Source organism: Oryctolagus cuniculus, chromosome 17, assembly GCF_051225735.1.
Source record: "Oryctolagus cuniculus isolate XC-2025 breed Fujian yellow rabbit chromosome 17, ASM5122573v1, whole genome shotgun sequence".
NCBI classification, from domain to species: Eukaryota; Metazoa; Chordata; class Mammalia; order Lagomorpha; family Leporidae; genus Oryctolagus; species Oryctolagus cuniculus.
Window position 1 is genome coordinate 38,384,511 of NC_142883.1, and position 19,604 is coordinate 38,404,114.

At 56.3% G+C, this 19,604-nt stretch overlaps 1 protein-coding gene across 10 annotated transcripts in view; it reads right to left on the bottom strand.

The window, feature by feature from the left end:
* HNF1B (HNF1 homeobox B) overlaps nt 1-19,604 on the bottom strand; it is a 58,217-nt gene that overhangs the window by 34,159 nt on the left and 4,454 nt on the right. For 3 of the 10 annotated variants that reach the window (XM_051825477.3, XM_008271145.5, XM_008271144.5), the window contains exons 2-4: nt 15,521-15,720; nt 10,403-10,589; nt 8,438-8,673 (exon numbers count right to left, since the gene is read on the bottom strand). In XM_051825477.3, coding sequence (XP_051681437.2) covers nt 8,438-8,673; nt 10,403-10,589; nt 15,521-15,720 — 623 coding nt within the window. Of the gene's footprint in view, nt 1-8,437; nt 8,674-10,402; nt 10,668-15,520; nt 15,721-16,381; nt 16,492-18,523; nt 18,660-19,511; nt 19,534-19,604 lie in introns of those variants that run through there. The other 7 variants (XM_051825476.3, XM_008271143.5, XM_008271142.5 and 4 more) reach the window with 5 other exon arrangements.

The following is a 19,604-nucleotide window of genomic DNA, read 5'->3' on the forward strand; positions in this document are numbered from 1 at the left end:
ATCATGGCAGGGGAAATCCCCCCAGGACGAAACTACAAAGCCGCACCCTTGTCAAGAACCCCGGGGAGGGCCACAGCCGCCACTCTGACCACGCCCTGAGTCAGCCCACTCACTGGGCAGTGGCAGCCACCCCTCCCTCCTCGTCAGGCACCGGCTATGTTGATCACCTTGAAGCTTCACAACAGCCCTAGGAGACAGGTATCATGAGCCCTACTTTACAGATGGACAAACTGAGGTCAAGGCTAATAATATCAGATAATATCAGAACCACAGTTCAAGCCAAGCCTGTCTGGGGTGCTGCACCTCGCCACCTGGCCACGCCCACCGGAGGCTGGTGCCGAGAAGCGTCCATCTGTAACCAGCATGCCCTGGGTCACATCGACGCTCCCTGGATAAGTCACTGAACACCAAAGGCCATCTCAACAGTGCTCCTCCAGCGTGGGAGGAACGCGCATGGTCCCAGATCTGAGAAAGCTGATTCCTCCAGAGAACAGGAGAGACCAAGTCTTCCCTGGCTGGCCGACTCCTCAGTGGCTAGACTCACACAGGTGCGCTATTGGCAAGGGTGCTGGCGTCAGACCATAGAGGCATGTTAAGCAGATAGGTACACATAAGGCGAGGGAAGTCACTTCCAGAAAATCAGCTCTCGGCAGCAACTGAGGTTTCCCAATGCTCATGTGGGTTGCATCCACCCTCCCTTTCCTTCCACTCCACTGCCTGAAGTTTGGGGGGCTTCCCTTCTCCAAAGAAAGGCAGGCCAGCTTCTCAGAAGTGACCTCCACTGGAATAGCACCCCACCCCCTGGAACTGACAAGTTCCCAGTGCTAGTTACCAACGAGCAATGCTCACAAGCAAGGTTCCCTCCCATAATTAAAGGAGAAAAGATGCCCTGTTAGGTATGGGAAAGTTACGGTCATCTTGAGAACCTGACTTCCTACGTGGACATCAGCCTACCACCCACCCCCACCCCAGCCCTGCCGATCCCCGGGGCTCCCTCTCTCTCTTTCCTCTACTTGTGCTAAGGACTCGTGACACTGGATATGGCCGTGATGTCACAGAGCGGCCCTTCTAGGAGGAGTGGGAAACTGCCTTGTGCCCCATGCACTATTGCAAGGCAGCCTGAGTCTGCTGAAGATCTCAAGATGGGCAGCAGGAAATACTCAAATTCTCTAAACATCAGCACTGACCAAAACCTCCAAGAGAGCAGGAAAATGGAGGGGAGAGGGACCCCAGCAAAGCTCCGCAGGACTAACAGCTCCTGCTTGTGAGAGCCTGCTGCATCAGGGTGCCTCACAGACATACGTGTCCCCCATTTTACACACTGAGAAACTGAGGCTCGGAGACTTGTCCGGGATCACACAGCCACAGGTGGCCAAGCTGAGGCTGGAATTCAGGTCTGCCTCCACAGCTCCTGACTTTGTTGCTACGCGCACTGGCTCTATAAGAGCATTTCCCCCAAAGCACCTTTAGGATGTGCTTGGTGATGAGGTTGGTGACATTCAGACAGGGAGAAATGAATGCTCATGGGGTGGCTCCAAGATCCCCCAGGACACAGAGTGCGGTCCCTGGTCCATCTGCTCCAATACCACCTGACAAGTTGTCAAAAAATCCAGGCCTCATTCCCAGACTGAGAGTCAGAGTCCACATTCTCACACATCCCATGTGCTCAGAGCTCTCAGACTTGGCTGCACGCTGGTGTCACCTGCAAAGTCTTAGCCACAACCCTCTCCTCAGGGACTTGGATTCAACAGGCGGGGGTGCAGCCTGGGCCCTGGGACTTCTAGATGTCCCCCCCACGGGTGCTTCTGAACCGCTGTTGCACAGCGGGGTCAGCCAAGGGCAGTGTATGTGCCACAGCCAGCTGCTGGCGGACAACACGTGAGCCAAGACTGGGTTTTATATATTTTGAAACAGTTGGGGGAAAAATGCAAAGAATATGTTGTGATATGGAGAAACTATATGAAATTCAAATTTCAGTGCCTGGAAATAAAGTTTGCTGGAAAAGCCAGCCACATGCATTCATCGACATATGATCTAGGGCTGTTCTGGTTTACAAGGCCTGAGTTTTGGAGCTGGGACTGGGACGACACAGGCCTGAAATGTTTATAAACTGACACTACAGAAAGAGCTAGCCGAACCCCTGTTCCAGACTACCCAGGAACAGCCAGGATGAGAACCAGGACTGGGTGCTTCATTCGTCTTTATTTGTAGCTAAGTTACACATACAAAGAGTACTTCATAAGGTTCACGGCAAAATGGAATGAGAAGATAAATCCTGCTGCAAAAATTATTTGAAATTCAGGCATTGTTTTTTTTCACAATATGTGATGAACAAAGATACTTTCTACTCACTTTCTTTTTTTTTTTTAAGATTTTGCTTACATTTGTATTTTCCTTTTCTCTATTGCATTATTTGTTTTTTTTTTTTTTATTACTTTTTTTTTTTTTTTTTTTTTTTTTTTTTTTTTTTTGACAGGCAGAGTGGACAGTGAGAGAGAGAGACAGAGAGAAAGTTCTTCCTTTGCCGTTGGTTCACCCTCCAATGGCCGCCGCGGCCGGCGCGCTGCGGCCGGCGCACCGCGCTGATCCGATGGCAGGAGCCAGGAGCCAGGTGCTTTTCCTGGTCTCCCATGGGGTGCAGGGCCCAAGCACCTGGGCCATCCTCCACTGCACTCCCGGGCCACAGCAGAGAGCTGGCCTGGAAGAGGGGCGACCGGGACAGAATCCGGCGCCCCAACCGGGACTAGAACCCGGTGTGCCGGCGCCGCTAGGCGGAGGATTAGCCTAGTGAGCCGCGGCGCCGGCCGCATTATTTGTTTTTTAAAAATATTTTTATTTTTGTTCAAAAGGCAGAATTATGGGGGATAGGGGTGAGCGAGTGAGCTCCTATCCGCTATTTCACTCCCCAAATAGCTACAATGGCTGGGGCTGGACCAGGCTGAAGCCAGGAACCAAGAGCTTCCTCCAGGTCTCCTACCTGGGTGCAGGGGACTAAGCTGTTGGGGCATCCTTTGGTGCTTTCCCAGGTGCATTAGCAGGGAGCTGGATCAGAAGTGGAGTAGCAGGGCCTTGAACCAGTGTCCAGATGAGATGCTGGCACCACAGATGATGGCTTTGCTCACTATGCCACAATGCCAGCCCCCCATTCACTTTCTTAACAAAATGTATTTGAAAGACAGTGAGAGAGAGAGAGAGAGAGAGGAATCTTCCTTCTACTGATTCATACGACAGCCAGGGCTGGGCCAAGCTGAAGCCAGAAACCAGGAACTCCATCCTGGTCTCCCACATGGGTGGCAGGGGCCCAAGTACTTGAGGCATCCTCCACTGCCTTCCCTGGTACATGAGTAGAAAGCTGTATTAGAAGCCCAGTAGCTGGGACTCGAGCCAGCGCTCCAATATGGGATGCCAGCGTTGCAAGTCGCTTAACCTGCTGCACCACAACGCTGGCCTTTCCACTCACCTTTGGAAGATCCCTTGTATGGATTTCAAAATTTGAGGGCACCAAAATAAGCTAATTTTTTAATTCCATTTTCCACACACGTGTGGCACACCCTCTGTGTGTGTGTGTGTGCTTGTGTGTGTGTGTGTGTGCCTATTCTGCCCCTCTCCCTCATTTGTGTTTTTATTTCCCTTGCCAAGCAGGCAGAGAGGTAAGGCCAGACCCTGCGCCTCCACTTATGCAGGTAGCCTCAAGGTCTTTGTAGGGATCTCTGCCTCTTTCTGTACCTCTGGCACTGAGGCTTCCCATCAAACTTTAGCAAACAGATTCCAAGAGCACTTCTCCCACCAGCGGCAGGCGGCTTCCTTCCTCCTGGAGGCAGTAAGGAGTCTTCAAATCTCTAAGCACCCTTCAAGGGGATTAGCCAGCAGGGCTACCTTGGATGATAGGACCCAGCTATCTCCCGGCCCCTTTGTGTGAGGAGCTCTGAGCACCCCCAGCCCCAGCCAGGTTTCTTTGTATGGAGACCAAGGTGGGTCTCCTATCAGTGGAATGCTTTGAGGGCCTGGCCTCTGAATGGCATTAATATCCTGATTGTCTTCCCCAATCTCGTGGGAGCCCATGGGGTGGTGCCCACAGATAAAATTACCTTCATATCCAAGAGATAGAGGGCAGGCAGATAAAGTCCCTAGGAGGACAATCCAGCCGCCTGCCCCAAGGAAGCCACAGCAGCTCCTAGGGGACAATGGGGATCTGAATATTTGTACAACTGCCCTCATAAACCCCTCCCTCTGTCTGCTGCCCAGGGAGGGGCGGAGCTCACAGAGGCAAGCTAAGGTGCCTGCCCCGACTCATTAAGTTGTTAACAGGCATTTAGTGCCCCAGACAGGGCCCAATGCAAGGGCAGTTCAAATCCCCACTGGGATGGGGAAGGGGTCCTGGGGGAGGGGCTTCCATCTTATCCCACAGAATGCACCTTGGCCAGGGGCAACACTGGGGAGGAAGCAGTAAAGCAGCCCCTGGCTGCCCGACTGCTTTCAGCATCTGCATGGAGCAGAGAGGCACAGGGCACGCCAGCTCCAAGCTCTGTCTGAACTAGGGCAAAGGACTTCAGCATACACAGAGGTCCCACCCTAGGAGCTGGTTGTGCAGGTTCAGTAAGTGATGCCCCGGGCTCAGGAAGTGCTCCGTCAGTACTCCCTGTCCCGATTCTTCACATTGATGCACAGCCTCACCACTGCCACTGGGGACGGCGGGGCCTTCCTCAGTCCTGCAGATTGCGGTGTCAGGGACAACAGTGGGAGCGACCCAGGCACAGTGTCCTGGAGTCCACTTCATCCAGGGCCAGGGGTTAGATTCATGCCAACAGCGTGGGAGGGGCTGGGAGGGGCAGCCAGGGAGGCAGGAGGATCCTCCGTTTCTGCAGCTCTCATCTACTGTCAGGGAAGTCAGATCCACTGGGCTTGCAGAGGGAGGAGCAGCGGCCACAGACACAAAAGCCTCCTCCTGTGGCACAGGAGGCCTGGGTGTTATCCTGGGCAGGCAGCTTCTCTTCTCCGTGCCCTCCTCTGCCCAGGGGCAGGTGTCCCCACTTCCTTCTCCAAAGGGATTGCCACAGGGAGCAGGGGCTGCACGGCCACGGCTGAGGGCAGGCTGGGGAAGACTGCGTGCCCCTCCCCTGCCTCCCGAGGCAGTGGCCGGGAGAGTTCGCCTGACTGGAGCGAAGGGTGCAGCGAGCAAGGCCACCACTGATCACGCAGCAGATACTGCGGCTGGGGCCGAGAGGTGAGCCCAGCTTCCGTCCCGTGCCAACTTCCTCCTCCTCTCCTTGGGCCAATCAATACGCACACCAGTCTCGGGCCAGTCCCTTGTCTTACTGTAGCCCTGCCCTCTGACCTTCTAGGGGCCTTTCTCTTGATTCAGCTCCAGAATGGAGTTAGAGGCCATCACTCGGGGCCTGCTCAATGGCCTCAGAACCGGCTGTCACGGGGCCTATAACCAGGGACAGCTCCTGCTGGCGCAAGCTGGGATGGGGTGGAGTGCAGATAAAGGCCGTCCAGGCCGAAGATAAATGGCCGCCTGCAGCCTGCTCCAGCGACTCCAGGCCCCCGAGAAGAGCAAACAAAGGGTGCCCCTGTGACACTCCCTGGAAAGATGAAGGCCCATCAGCCAGAGCCAGGCTGGTTCAAAGCCCCAACTTAATTGTCAATTAGGCATGCATAAGGGGGACAAAGCCATGACAACGGCGGGCTGCATGCTGGTGTGTGATTGTAGGGCAGCTGATTCTGCTGACAGTGTGCTTGTGGAGCACCTTGTAACCAATCAGCTGCTGACAGCGGCACAGGGCTCCTCCTGCCACCCCTACTGGGCCGGACATTCCAGGACCAGGGTCACACCGTGGTCATCGTGGGCGAGTGGGCCACTCGGCGCTGAGCGTGGCTGGGAGGCGAGGGGAGAGCAGACACTGTGCCCCTGCAGGAAGGGGCTCTGGGAAACACTCGTCTCCCAGCTGCTGGTGCCCGGGGAAGGGCAGAGGGGTCTCATCTGCCCCCTTGCTCCAGCTCAGCCCGAGATCGGCTGGCTCTGGATGTTGGTTTCTCCTTAGTGACTCAAACTCCTTTTGCATCTTGCATTTGGTTATGTCTGGGCTTTTACAGACTGGACCTTGGTCATGGGTACCGTGAGGCTCTGCGGACCAAAGCCCACCCTGAGCACCAGGCTCCAGCCTAGGAATGCCAACGCAACTCCAGGCAGCCTGAGGCGGGGACATGAGCCTCCAAGCCCAGGCACAGGTGCACTGGCTGCCTCTGCCTCTATCCCAGGACCAGGACAGCTCCTAGGAATAACGCCCTGGCCCGGTGTGTGGAATTAAGCAAGCAGATCTCCGTGGCCTGCCCTTCTTCCCGCTGCCAACATCCAGCGCTCTGTGATGACTGTAGTAGGCATGATGAAAACACAGCTTACTGGGCAAGGTGACATCTATCCACTCCCATGTTGAATCCTCACACAGACCCTGGGAGGCAGGTACCGTGTCTGCATTCTACAGGGAGGTTTTGAGAACTCAGCACATTGATAAGTTGGCTGTTTAAAGCCAAGATTCTAAACTATACCTAGAGAATCCAGTGTGTGGGCGAAGACGAGGGCAGCCACTGGAAGTATACAGTGTCCCATAATTGTTGCAGGAATAGCGCAGGGCATCTCCCTCCCTGGAAAGATCCACGCAGTCCTGAACGATAACCCGGATGCCCCACTGGTTCTGAGGCCTGCAGGGTGGCAGCCTCAGCTCCGGTTACAGCACGCTGCCCGGGCCTGGGAGGCACGCAGTGGGAATCAGCAGACCCAAGTTTGCGGCTTTGTTTTGCTACCACTGCACTGCGTAACTCTGGCTAATCACTGCCTCCCTCTGGGACCCAGCTTCTGGGAAGTCCTGGCGAGCGCTGACTTTCTGTGACTTGTTACAAGGCGCACACCTCTGGGGCATCCCAGCAAACCCTCTTCCAGCTGGGACAGACGGTGCTCAGGCTGCCATCACTGGGCTGTGCCTCCCGCCCACCCTGCCCGGTTTCCAGTACCTGCTCGGCCGCCCTGCTGCCCCAGCCCTCAGTGGTCCCCTTAGCTAGCGACCCCGAGGTGACCTCTGCACAACCCCAGCTTGTCAGAAAGCTGCTGGGCCTTTGTTTGGCTTGCAGGCTCCCTGGCTTTGGAGTGGAGATCACAGGTCCCAGCACAATGGCCATTGTCTTCTCAATAATGCCTCTTGCCCCAGCCACGCCCCCCGCAGCTCCCAGATTCAGCTCTGTGGCAGGCACACGGCTGGCCCGCCACACGCCTGCTCCTGCCTGCTCTGAGTTTCCAGAGGAGCTAAGTGACTCAGTGACTGCAGTCAGGTCAGTATTTGCCTGGGGGCTTCTCTGTCACTTTCTCCCTGGGCGTCTGAGCCCTTGCTTTCCCTGGGAGTGGGACCCAGAGCGACTGCTCACCCAGCTCCTTGCTAGACATGATCCTGCTCTCAGATACCCCCCAAGTGACAATGCATGGAACAAACACTGCATACTGCCTGCCAGCTTGGGGCTCTGAGCCTGTCCCGGGGGCACGGTCACCCTAACACGTGGGTCAGCTGCCAGCTCTCTGGCCCTATCCATCCAAAGGGGCGAGTGGCCAGTGAGGGGAGGAACAGGTTGCAGAATCGCCCCAGAGTTAGAAACCATTCCTGGTTTCCCTCTTCCAAGCACTTCCACAGAGTGGGCAGGATACTGCTCCAGGCTTGACCAGCTGGGTGTGCAGGAGACCTCAGCAAGCACACAAGCTCTAGGCAGCCCCAGGAGGAGACGTGCTCAACCCCAGCCTGTGCCCACCACGACGCTCAGCCAAAGGGCTGGTGTCCCACAGCGAGCACAGACGATTCCATCCCGACCAACCCAAGTCCCCCCAGCAGAGGTGGGCTCGCCCAGCCAGCACCTGGCATGCAGCAGGGACCGGGTCAGTTCTGGCCAACTCCTCACTGCAAACACTGCAGGTGACAGACCCTACCCAGCCCTGATGGAGCAGAGGTGCCAACCGTAGAGGTTGCCGGGAGACTGGCCCTTTCCGAAAGGCTCCTGGGCCTCCCTTGCTGGAGCCAGATAGAGCAGCTGGGGCTAGGAGACGGCCAGAGTGACTGGTGACGCCTGTCTGCAGTGTAGACCCAGCCTACCAACAAGGCAGCCTGCTCAGTGGATAATCCCATGGCTGGCCTGATCTGCTGAGCCAGCAGCCACCCAGGTAGAAGAAAGGGGATGAAGGGCTCCCTGGAGGTGGCATCATCCCTCACACTGTGATGCCTGAATAAAGAGTTGCAGGGGATCACCAGAGCCACACACTGTTTTCAAGAGAATATTCTGGCCTTGGGAGGGGACCAGCCCTCGCACCAGCCCCAAGAGTTTGCTCCTCTGAAAAAGTCTTGAGCCAGATGAGCCACATGGGAGAGGCAGGGGCATGAGGCTACGGGACCCCGCTTACCTGACAGCTTGTTTGGAGGAGAGGCGCTGGGCTGGTGGTGGGGGGAGCTGTGAGCCAGCAGGGGGTTCAGGCTGTGCGTCTGGTTGGAACTATAGGCGTCCATGGCCAGTTTTTGCCGGAAGGCCTCCTCCTTCCTGCGGTTTGCAAACCAGTTGTAGACACGAACCTCTGTGACCAAGTTGGAGCCCAGGCCGTGGGCCTTGGACGGGGACACGCCTCGCTGCAAGCACTCGGCCCTGGAACGGAGGGAGGGGAGAGGCTGGGTGAGGGTGGCCGCTCTGCTGGCGGGGGCTCGGCCCTACCCTCCACGTCGCCATCCTCAAGCCAACCCAAAGGCCTTAGGAGCACGCGGAGGCCCAGGACTGAGCGGGGAGTGGGGAGGAAGGCCATCCTGAGCAAATGCCAACCTGTGCCATCGTGGGGTGAGGGTGGTCAGCCAGGGGCCTGAACCCCGCACAGAGCAAGCTGGGCCACCCTGGAAGTCAGCGGCCCAGGCCTTGGAGGAGAGAGCAGGCATGGGCGGGCGGGCAGCTCAGCGGCAAGGCCCTGCTTGTGCCCCCAACACCTCCTGTTTTGCCTTTCTTCCCCCCTACTCTAAAGGCAGGGTCCTTTGCCAGCTTGGCCGAGTCCCTTCAAGGAACTCGGAGGGCATCTCTGGGCCCAAGGACACCCGGACACCAGAAAAGGTGCTGAGGCAGCCGGAGTCCTTATTCACACCCAGAAGCCCCTGCGAAAAGCAGGCTGGGTAGGATGGCGGCCACACACAGCTGCGCCTCTATTCATCACGGCTGCCAAAACCCAATCCAGGTACGAGAGATGCTGCCAGACCCCACCTGGGGCTCCGCGTCAGCAGGGGCCAGAGTACAGCCTGAGCGTGCTGCGCCCTGTGCGGGCCAATTACTCTGCCTCCCCACTTCCTGGCCACATCTGTCCACAGCCAAAGCTGACCTTGCTCAGAGCTGGAGAAAGGGCCAGAGGCCATGGTCAGCAACCAAGGGCAGAGTTTGTAGAGAGCCAATACTGGAGTCAGGGAGGACTGGGCAAGAAGACACCCCACAGATGTCCAACTGCTTTGTTGCTTTGTAAGTTACACACAGGTGTCAATGTTGAGGTGTTGAGGCCCAGGGCATGAAGCTGCTGCCTGTGACACTGGTATCCTGTATCAGAGCACCGAGTCAAGCGCTAGCTGCTCTGCTTCCGATCCAGCTCCCTGCGAATGCGCCTGGGAAAACAGCAGAAGATGGCCCAGGTACTTGGGTCTCTGCCACCCAAGTGGGAGACCTGGATGGAATTCTGGGCTCCCAGCTTTAGCCTGGCTGTTGCTGGCATTTGGGGGGACTGAACCAGCAGATGGAAGATGTCTCTGTTTCTTTCTCTCTCTCTCTCTCCCTTATCACTCTGCCTTTCAAATAAATAGATAGATACTTTAAAGTGCTCTTCTGAGTCACTGTGGCAGAATGGACGGAACAGATCCCACCAATTCCCAGTCTCTGCCAAGTTTCCTTCTGGGCCAGAGGGGGTATGTATCACAGTGAGTGAAGGCAGAGCCAGAGTCTGTGGCTAGAGGAGTGGTTTTGCTCTGGCCTGTGTGGAGGGCGAACACACGAATTGCCCTTTGCTGCGTCATCTTTTACATGCTGGGGCGTGAGTCAGCATTCCACAGGAGGAAACGTCCATGGGCGACAGCCAGGCCAGCATGGCGCAGGAGGGCTCTGCACTACAGGGCTTCGCCCGGACTGACCATGACCAGTCATCTCTCGCGGGGACCCCTCCGAGGAAGGAGCCACACGACGCTGCTCAACTATGCTTATTCACATCTTGAAATTGGGGGCTCTGTGGGACACACTTGGGGACACTCTGATTTGCCCGCACTTATCTGGAAAACCAGTGCCTCCACGGCCCTGGGCTGAGGGCGTGGCCAGCCCTCGCAGGCGCTCCCGCCTGCCCCTGGGCTCTCGGTGTTACCTGTTGCACTCCTCCACTAGGGCCTCCCTCTCCTCCTTGCTGGGGTTCTTTTGCCGGTCGTAGGCCTGGTACAAGATTTGCTGGGACGCGGGCCCCCACTTGAAGCGATTGCGACGCATCTTCTTATTGGTGGGCTCGGAGCAGGCGTCATCGGACTGCCCGGGGCCCTGGCTCTGCTGACTGAACTCTGGAAAGAGAAACAGCAGCTGATCCTGACTGCTTTTGTCTGTGAGATTTCCAGAACTCTGCACTGTCTGGTTGAACTCTGAAAAGAGAAAGGAGTAGATTTGATAGGGTCTGTAGCCTTCCCTCGGCACACAGACAGACAGACAGACAGACAAAGACACCTGTACTCCTCTCCCCTGAGCTTTGCCGCCTGCCTTTGCCCCGCGTGGGGCTACAGAGGGGGCCTCTGCGCCCCCTCGGGTGTTCCAGCAAAGTCACCCTTCTTCTCCCTTCAAGGAGCTCCACCACGGCCAACCAGTGCTTTGGGAAGAATTATTGTCTTTGCTTTCGGCTCATGGCCCTTGGACATGAAGCAACACTCTGGATCCCATGCCCTTGTATTTTGTTGTCAAAGGGAGGTGCTTAACCAAGTGCTTAACCTAGGGGGAGACTGCTCAGAGGCCCAGTTTACACTTAGACAAAATATTCAGACACTTTAAAGAGCTCACTCCACCCTTCTCTCGTCCTGTATCTGCCATATCCATGTATTATAACATAAAGTTCTTAGAACAACATGGAACACAGAAGTCTTGGAATAAGACTAAAATAAACACGAGCAGAGTTTTGCAGTGGAAAGAGAAGACGCTCTTTAGATTTAAAGTGATTTAAAGGCTTTGGTGTGTATGTGTCCAGGGGTCAGTTTCTGAGACAGCCAGCCAGAGAGGGAAAAGTCTGACAGATCCACCCACCAATCTGAAAATGGGCAGGTGCAGAAGTCAGCAAACACGGGACGTTCCTGGGGAAGGCGTTGAATGAGCAATGCAAATGGAATGGTGCTCCCTGTCTGTCTGCTTCCCAAAGCCCAGGCCTCTCCTGACCCTCAACATGTTTTTGTGGGGCCCACGCTGTGGTTAAGCCACCCCCTTCAATGCTGGCATCCTACATCGGAGTACCAGTTTGAATCCTGTCTACTCCACTTCTGATCTAGCTTCCTGCTAATGTGCCTGGGCAAAGCAGCAGAGGATGGTCCAAGTGCTTGGGCCCCTACACCCATGTGGGAGACCCAGACGGAGTTCCTGGCTCCTGGCTTCAGGCTGGTCTAGACCTCACTGTTGTGGTCATTTGGAGAGTGAACCAGCAGATGGGAGATCTCTCTTTCTCTGTCTCCAACCCGCTGCCCCATTTGCTCTACCTATTGAATATATAAATAAATATCTAAGTACACATATTTAATTTTTGTTGAACAAATGGAAGAGAGACTGCAGCTGGGCCCGAGGGTGATACCTAGGCCTATACGGCTTCTCCGAGAGTGAGACTGACTTTGCCGAAGACAGAACTGTGTCGTCTTCCTCACATCTGTGAGGAGCAGGGCCCATCAGGTGATTCATCCATTTTACAGATGAACAAGCAGAGGTCAGGCACTCTGCTGAGCAAGGCCACTTGAATCCATTTCCCAGCTCCGGGCCCAAGTCCTGGACCTTGGTTCTTGGAGTCATCTCGCAGGTCTCTGAGTGTCCAAGGAGCCCTGGAGTGTGAGTCTAGATGTGCCAGCATTGTCCTTTGGACAGCTGGGTCCCAAATCCTCAAAGTTCAAAAGTCAGGCCAGGCCTTAACGTTAAAGTCCCCTCTACAACACCCACCCCGGGGGCCGTCCAGTCTGTATTTCTCCTGCAGCTGGGAACTTCCTACTAAGGATTTATTTGGTCCACCACAAGGGAGCCATGAGCCCCTAATCAACCTGGACTTAGGGTCCCAGTGGCAGGTGGTGGTGGGCTTCACTCAGCCAGCTGCTGATCAGAAAGTCTGCGCACAGTGGCTCACTGAGCTTGTCCCTGGGGTCTTTGATTTGGGCCTCACTCACTTTGGGTGGTCCTCAGGACACCTGAGGTACACAACAATGCCTTTGGAGACCTGGGCTGTATCTGTCACAGGCCCCAGGGCATAAGGCGGGGTCACAGCCAGTGCCTTAATCCCCCAGTCCCTCAGCTTCCCCACCTGTGGAATGGGCCTGGCTGAAAGCGGCAGGGCACTAATTAGTTAGAACACCTCCGCCCCGACCGACCCCAGTCTTCACACCTCTGCGATTACTTGGTCAGCTCCACAGAGCTCTGGGTGCAGCCACCTGAAGGCCACCAGAGAGCCTCCCTGCCCCGGCAGCCATTTGGCACAGTAGTTAAGACGAGGGCTGGACGCTCACATGCTGGGTTCAAGTCCTAACTCCGGCTCCCAATGCCCACTTCTTGCCAATGCACACCCTAGGGGGAAACAGGTGCTGCCTGGAGTATTTGGGTCCCTGTTACCCAGGCAGAAGTCCTGGATTGAGTTCCTGGGCCCTGGCCCTGGCTCCTGGCTTCAACCTGGCCCAGCCTCAGCTGTTGCAGGCATTTGGAGAAGTGAACCAGCAGACCGGAGCTCTGTCGGTCTCTCTCTCCCTCACTGCCTCTCAAATACGTAAAACCAAAGGAAAAGCAAGGCCCTGCTCAGTGTGTGTGGAATCTGTTCTTGGTGTCTCCTCCTGGTGGGCCCCGGCGGCACCTGTGAAGTTGGAATGGATGGTCCAAGGGCTGGGGTCAACGTAAGGTCTTCCACTTGACGTGAACAGGAGTGCGGGCAGCTGGCCCGCGTCTCGCGCCAGGCCAAGGCCCCCATGCACCATCCCCACTCTCCACCTGAGCACTGCGTCTCCACTGCACAGATGAGGGGACTTGGGTCAAGTGACTTGGGGCCGGGGCCAGGATGCCAACCCAGCCTGTGGGCTTTGGGCTCCCGCCCACCACTCCTCACTTAGGAACCCGACCCCGGCAGCGATGCTGGCCGTGGGCCTGGGGGCCGCTCACAGTTGCCCCGGAGGGTGGGGGGCACCTCTGTCTCTTGCTTGCCTCGGAGGAGGGAGCAACCTGAACGCTGTTCAGAGCCCAGTGCAGGCCTCCACCTGCCTGCCGGTCCTATCGACCCCAGGGCCTAGCCTCCCGGCTCTTGGAACTGGAGAGCTGGACTCCTCCGTGCCCTGAGTCACCATCAATTTCCGCTTTCTCCCGGATGAACAGAAAAGCTCTCCTGCCCGTGCCATCTAACTTGGGGAGCTGGCTTCAGCACCTCTTCACAGACTTGGCAGCCAGCCTGGAGGAGCAGACTCTATGGACGTATATATGGATATGACCGCTCCTTATTTTCAGATTTTCAAGAAAATGCATCATCACCTATAATCTTTTAAAATCTCTCCCCCCTTTCTCCTGCTACTCACCTCATTCATATATGTCCCTCGTTTATCTATCTCACTTCCTAATTTTTACCCCATGCTTACAAGTATCACCTCCCCTGGAAAGCCCTCCGGGATGTCTCCAAGCAATTTAATGTCCTCTGCTGCCCCTTGTGTATATATTTATAACACTTTTTAGAGAGCGGCTGCTGTTATTTACTCAAATTTCAACTCCCTCACTGGACTGGAAGTCCCTGGAGCAAAGGGCCTGTGCAGTCACAGCCTAGCACGGTATCTGGCACAAACAGGTGCTTGTACAATATTTACAGAAGGGAGAAATGTTCCTTAGGCTTTGTGTCTCTTGTGACTCTAAAACAACAATAACAATAACAATATAACCAAAAAGATCCCTGGAAGAGATTGCCCTAAATTTTTGTAAAATGTCCTTTCTCAAGCTTCTGGAAACACTTGCTGGGGTGTTTGTTTTTCTTCTAGAAGGTTCCAGCCTCCCTCTCCCCTCCTTGAACGCAGAGCTTGGGTTTGGCCAGTGGCAGGACTTCTCCGGCCGTCAGAGACACGCTCCTGAGAACTTTTCTCAAGTTTTCCAGGAACCAGAGAGTTGCTTCATGTCAGGGACACACATTCTTGAAGAGCCAGTCACCACGATGGGGGTCGGCCCCACCTTAAAATCCTCCTCTGGGAGGGAGCAAACGGCCCTGCTCAGCGTCCTCTGCTCTGCCCACTGAGTGCCTCCACCAGAGGACTCCACCACCCCTGCCTTCCCAGCCTGGGACCCCGAGACACTAAGCCCGAAGCATGTGGCAGAACACAAGAGGGATTTTTAAAAAGCGCCCATCCGTGGGAGTGGAAAAAACAAAACCCAACTTCCGCCCTGGCGGCAGCTAAACACAGGGCGGAGACAGTCGGCGGCCCGGGGAGCACAGGCAGGGAGGAGGCAGACACCCCAAGTTTCCCTGGGGAGAGGGCTGGCTCAAAATAGGTCAGGGGATTCCTCCCTACAATCACGCCCCTCACGCTTCTGTCATTCCCACACAGTCCAATCCCCCCCAAGACTTCGAAACCAAAACCTCGGTATCAGTATCGGTATCGGGGGAAGAACTCTCGGGACAAAAGGAAAACTCCAGGATGGGGTTGGGAGTGACAGGAAGTGGTGGGACAGGGCTCAAAACGAAGGCACTTTGTGCCTTGCCTTGGCCAGCGGCAGCCTCTTCACTGGGGCCGCCAGTGGCACTCCCCACACTCTGCCAAGTCTGGTGAACTGACTTCAGCCCCCAGCCCCCTGCCCAGCCTGCTGGGTCCTGGACCCCTCTCCCCGCATGAACAAATGTCTTCTATTTTTGGCTGCTTTTTGCCGCAGGGAGGAAAGTGATGGAATGACCCCCATTAACCGGCTGCCAATGCAGTGTCTTCTCTGATGCCAGACTCTGACCTGTGGCTAGGGATCTAGAGGGGATGTCCCCTGGGGGACATGGTCCACTCCATCACCTGAGTGGTTCCAAAGCGAGGGTGTGGGAAGGAGAGACAGGGACAGTGCAGACTCTCAAAGGCTTGTCACAGCATCGGGGGAGAGAAAGAGGTGGCACAGCCGAGCCGCTGCATGCCAAGGGTACCTGCCACCTTCCTTGCATCCGCCCGCGCTCACTAAGGCCTTGGGAACTGAGGCAGCCCAAGGGGGTTGGCACGCGGGCCCAGGGCACTGCAGGTTGAGGCAGAGGCAGGAGGGAATCACTTACGTCGCAGGATCTCCCGCTGCTTTCTGACGTACCAGGTGTACAGGGCCGCGCGCTTCTGGGTCTTCATCGGGGTGCCCTTGTTGAGATGCTGGGAGAGATGGGACTGGTTCAGGCCCGTGACGTCCACCACCTCCCTCTGGGGGATGTTGTGTTGCTGCATGTAGCCCTTGATCATTTTGGCGGCCCTCCAAGGGTCCTCACTGCACAGAGAAGCAGATGGTTAGGGTGTGAGCATGCCCTGCTGGGAGAAATGGTCTTTGTGCCACTTGTTGCTCTACCTGTCCAAGCTACAACCTTGGGGCAGGTGTGTGGCCAAAACACAACCTAGACAGGAGAGGTGCAGGGCAGGTGGTGGGGTGGCCAGTCCCGTCCACTCTCCATCCTTTTCTCCCGAGATCTCCAGGGCAAGAAGATGACTTTCCCCTTTTGGGGAATGAGAGAGTGCTCACTGCCCTCTCTCTCCCCCTCCCTCCCTCCTTCCCTCCTTCTCTTCTCTCTCTCTCTTTCTCCCTCCCTCTCTCCTTCTCCTCTCTCTCTCCCCCTCCCTCCCTCCCTCCCTCCCTCCTCTCTCTTCTCTCTCTCTCCCCCTCCTCCCTCCTTCCCTCCTTCTCTTCTCTCTCTCTCTTGCTTCCTCTTGCTTTCCTTCTTTTTCCAGGACTGGGCGAGAGGTAAAAGGCCAGCAGCCCCCTGGACAGTGCAGACGACAGGAGCCTGAGGCTGGGCTGACCAATTCTGCAACCACAGGGGCTGGTATCAGTTTTCAAATTCACTCGATTTTGCCCTCAGCCTCTCCCACGTTATTTTCCTTTTGAGTGGGTGTCTCCGTCCCTTCAAGGAGAGGGGTGAAATGTGCATGTCCACCTCCTGAGAACCACGGAGGGCTCCCCGTCACAGTGCTCAGAATTTCCGAAGAGTGCTCAGAAGTGGTGAGGCTGTTCTTCCCTGGGACTGCAGGATCTCTGCCACCACCACCGCTGCCGCCGAGGGAAGAAGGTGCTACCTGAGCCCCGCCTCCCCAGCACAGCCTGGTGGGGAGGAGTAACTCCAGTTCTGGAGTGAGATATGAACCGTCTCCAACGCCTGGCTTTCTTGTACTCTCACATCGCCCCCCCCCCCCCCCGCAAGGTAAGAGTGGCTGGAAGGTGATGTTTCTCATAAATCTCAAGCCCAGGCTAAGATCATGCTTAGACTTTTCATTTTGTTTTGCACAGGTATGCAAAACAAAATCTTGGACTGGGGCCATTGAATTTTATTTATTTAAAATGTTTTCAACATTGTCAGTACCTTTTCTTGCCTATTGAAAAAGTGACTTAAATGTGAGAGAGAAGAAATTATGAATGCATAACACAAAAATATTACAGAAGCAATACAGCCATTCACATATACTACTTATTAACTTATTAACTTATTTATTATCATTAACGTACACAACATCCCTTTACTGAATGTTTACGTGTATATCAGTTTGGCAGGACACGAAAATTAGTTTCCAGTGAAACAATAAAAAAAATGGTGTCAAAGCAAGATCCAGATTATAGTGTTGTCATGTAATAGTCAACTTATTTCTAAATGATTCCTTTCAGGCATCCGATAAAATTATTTTTGTTTCATGAATAAAATAATCAAATAGAGATTTTGTTAGCCCGTGAGTAGTTGCGATTATTTTAGCAAGTCCCCGACTTTGAAGGAATTGCTCTTGGGAAACGAAAACTTTTGAGTTTTAATTATATTTAAGTCAGTAATCACATCTCTCAAGTATTTAGGAAGGTGCTTACTAAATATGAAGTATTTAGTATGAGGAAGCAGCAAGGATCAACAAGAAAACTCGCTGCACTTTCAAACGTGAATTCACCTTGAGCCAAAGAAAAAGAACGCCACGAACATTTTCGCCTGTCCGTGTAAATGCCAGAGACGTTTTAAAAGTTTATTTCTGGCGAATACTCGTGTATTCCCACAGAGAGTTTTAAGGCGGAAAAACACTTTCCCCAGATAAGGAACAACCGCGTCAAAAGTCGGAAGGAAGCCCTCGGTTCTTAAAGTTCGCACGACATCGCTAGAGCAGACTTCGCTTTTGTTCAAACGTCGTTACCTGTGCACGTCCTGTGCGCCCAGAAACCGAGCGAACGGCTGCAGTGCTGCAGTGTGAGTGGTTTTGTGAACACAGCGAACGCGCCCCACAACTAAGAAGGTTTGTAAAAGTAAAGAAAAAGCCCAGAGAAACCTTTTAAACCCGGCCCAAGGCTTGAAGCCCGAACGGAAAGGCCGGAGTTGGGGGTAAGATGGCGCAGGTGCACCTTTCTGGCTTCCCGGCCCCGGGATTCTCCTGCGTTCCCGGAGAAGGGCCCGGACAGCGGGCCACGGCGTTGGACAGGAAAATCCCTCTCACTTTCAGGGGTTCTCAACCCTTGCCAGGACACGCGTCCCGGGCCGCGCGCCGGGCCACGGAGCCCGAGCGCAGGTGTCGACTCCGCCCGAGGGCGAACAATGACCTCGCGGCCCAGCGGCACGAACGCCCCGGATCCCGGCGCTGTCGGCGGCGCGCGGGGCCCCGCAGCCCCGGCTTGGGCCCGCGAGGCCGCAGTCGCAGTTCCAGACTCGCTCTCCCACCCCAACCCACAACGCGCGCCCTCCCGCCGGGGCGCGACCCGCAGCGCGCAGTCCCCAGCCCGCCTCCCTAGCCCTTCTCTGCCGAACTGCGCATCCGGCCGCTCCGCACCGCGACCTTTCTTCCCGCCTTAGAGGAACAGAGCGAGTGCCCGGCGCTCGGGACCTGCTGTGCGGCGACTGGGATCGCCAGCCGGAGTCCTAGAAAAATTAGTTTCATAAAAGCCGAACACCCCCGGGGGGCGGGGAGGGACTGCGGCTGACCCGGCCACGGGGGAAAGGCCTCGGGGTTTGTCCCGAGCCCCCGAGCTCCGCGAGACGGTCTCCAGCTCCCGCGCCCCGCGCCCTAGCCCGCTTTGGGGACGAAAAGAGGCCAAGGCCGGGGAGCCAGGGCCGGACCTGGGGGCGTCGGCCGCGCCGGAGCTCCGCCGGGGCCGCGGCTCTCGGGCAGCCCGGGTCTGCCCCGCGTCCGCGTCTCGGGTGCCGTCCCCCGCTAAGCCGTGTTTACGACTGCACCAATGAATAACCCGCCTCTCTTTTCAGCCTAATCGCCGTGCTTTGTGTATCTTTCTGTTGATGATTTATAGAAATAAATTAATAACACCCCAACTCCACGTGCTGCGGTTTTGTTAGTTCTCGGCTGCGTCCAGTCCGGCACCTGGCCGGGTATGTGGGGGGCTTCCCAGACGTCCGCAGGGGCGCCTCCCAGGCGGGGAGAAATTACCGCCACGCGGGGAAGCCTCTCATCTATGAATTATAGCAAAAATACCTTTTAAAAAATCCAGAAGTGCCCCCAGTCGTCCTGGCTGGCGGGCAAGGCGCCGGGTCCGTCCCGAAGCGCAAATTCAAATGCAAGGTCACCTCCCACCCGAGCCGCCGCCGCCGGCCAGCGGCCCAGCCCGCCCGGAGTCCCCGGCGCGACTTCAGTCCCGGCCCCCCGCAGCTGAGACCGCCGTGCTTCGGGGTCGCAGGCCCAGCCGGGGGCTCGGTCCCGCAGCAGAGAGGCCTGAGAGCAGCGTGCGGCGCTGGGCACCGCTCGGCTCCCTGGATAATTAGTAACCAGCTGTCAACGCGGGGCCGGCCGCGACGACCGGCAGGCGATCCCGGCCCGGCGTCGATAGTCAGTCCGCCTGAATCCGGCCCCGGGAATAGAGGGGCCCCGGCTCAGAACGCGCTCCTGGGCTCAGACGCAGACCGGATCCCGCTGCGAGCCCGGGGCTTACTCGCACCAGCCCCAGGCAACACCTGCTGGCTTATGCATTCGCGGCTCCTTTTGCCCCGCGCGGGTCCACCCCGACCGTACACACAAACATTCTCCCTTTGCAAATCTAGACTGGTTTAGGGGACTCCGGGACCCTCCACCGGCCCTGCAGATTCGAGCGCCTACCTGAGACCTCGCTTCCCAGACCCCCTTCCGGCTGCGGCCTGCCCCTCGGCGGAGGACGGAGGGTCGCCGCGCCCCAGGCCTCCCCGCCACTTC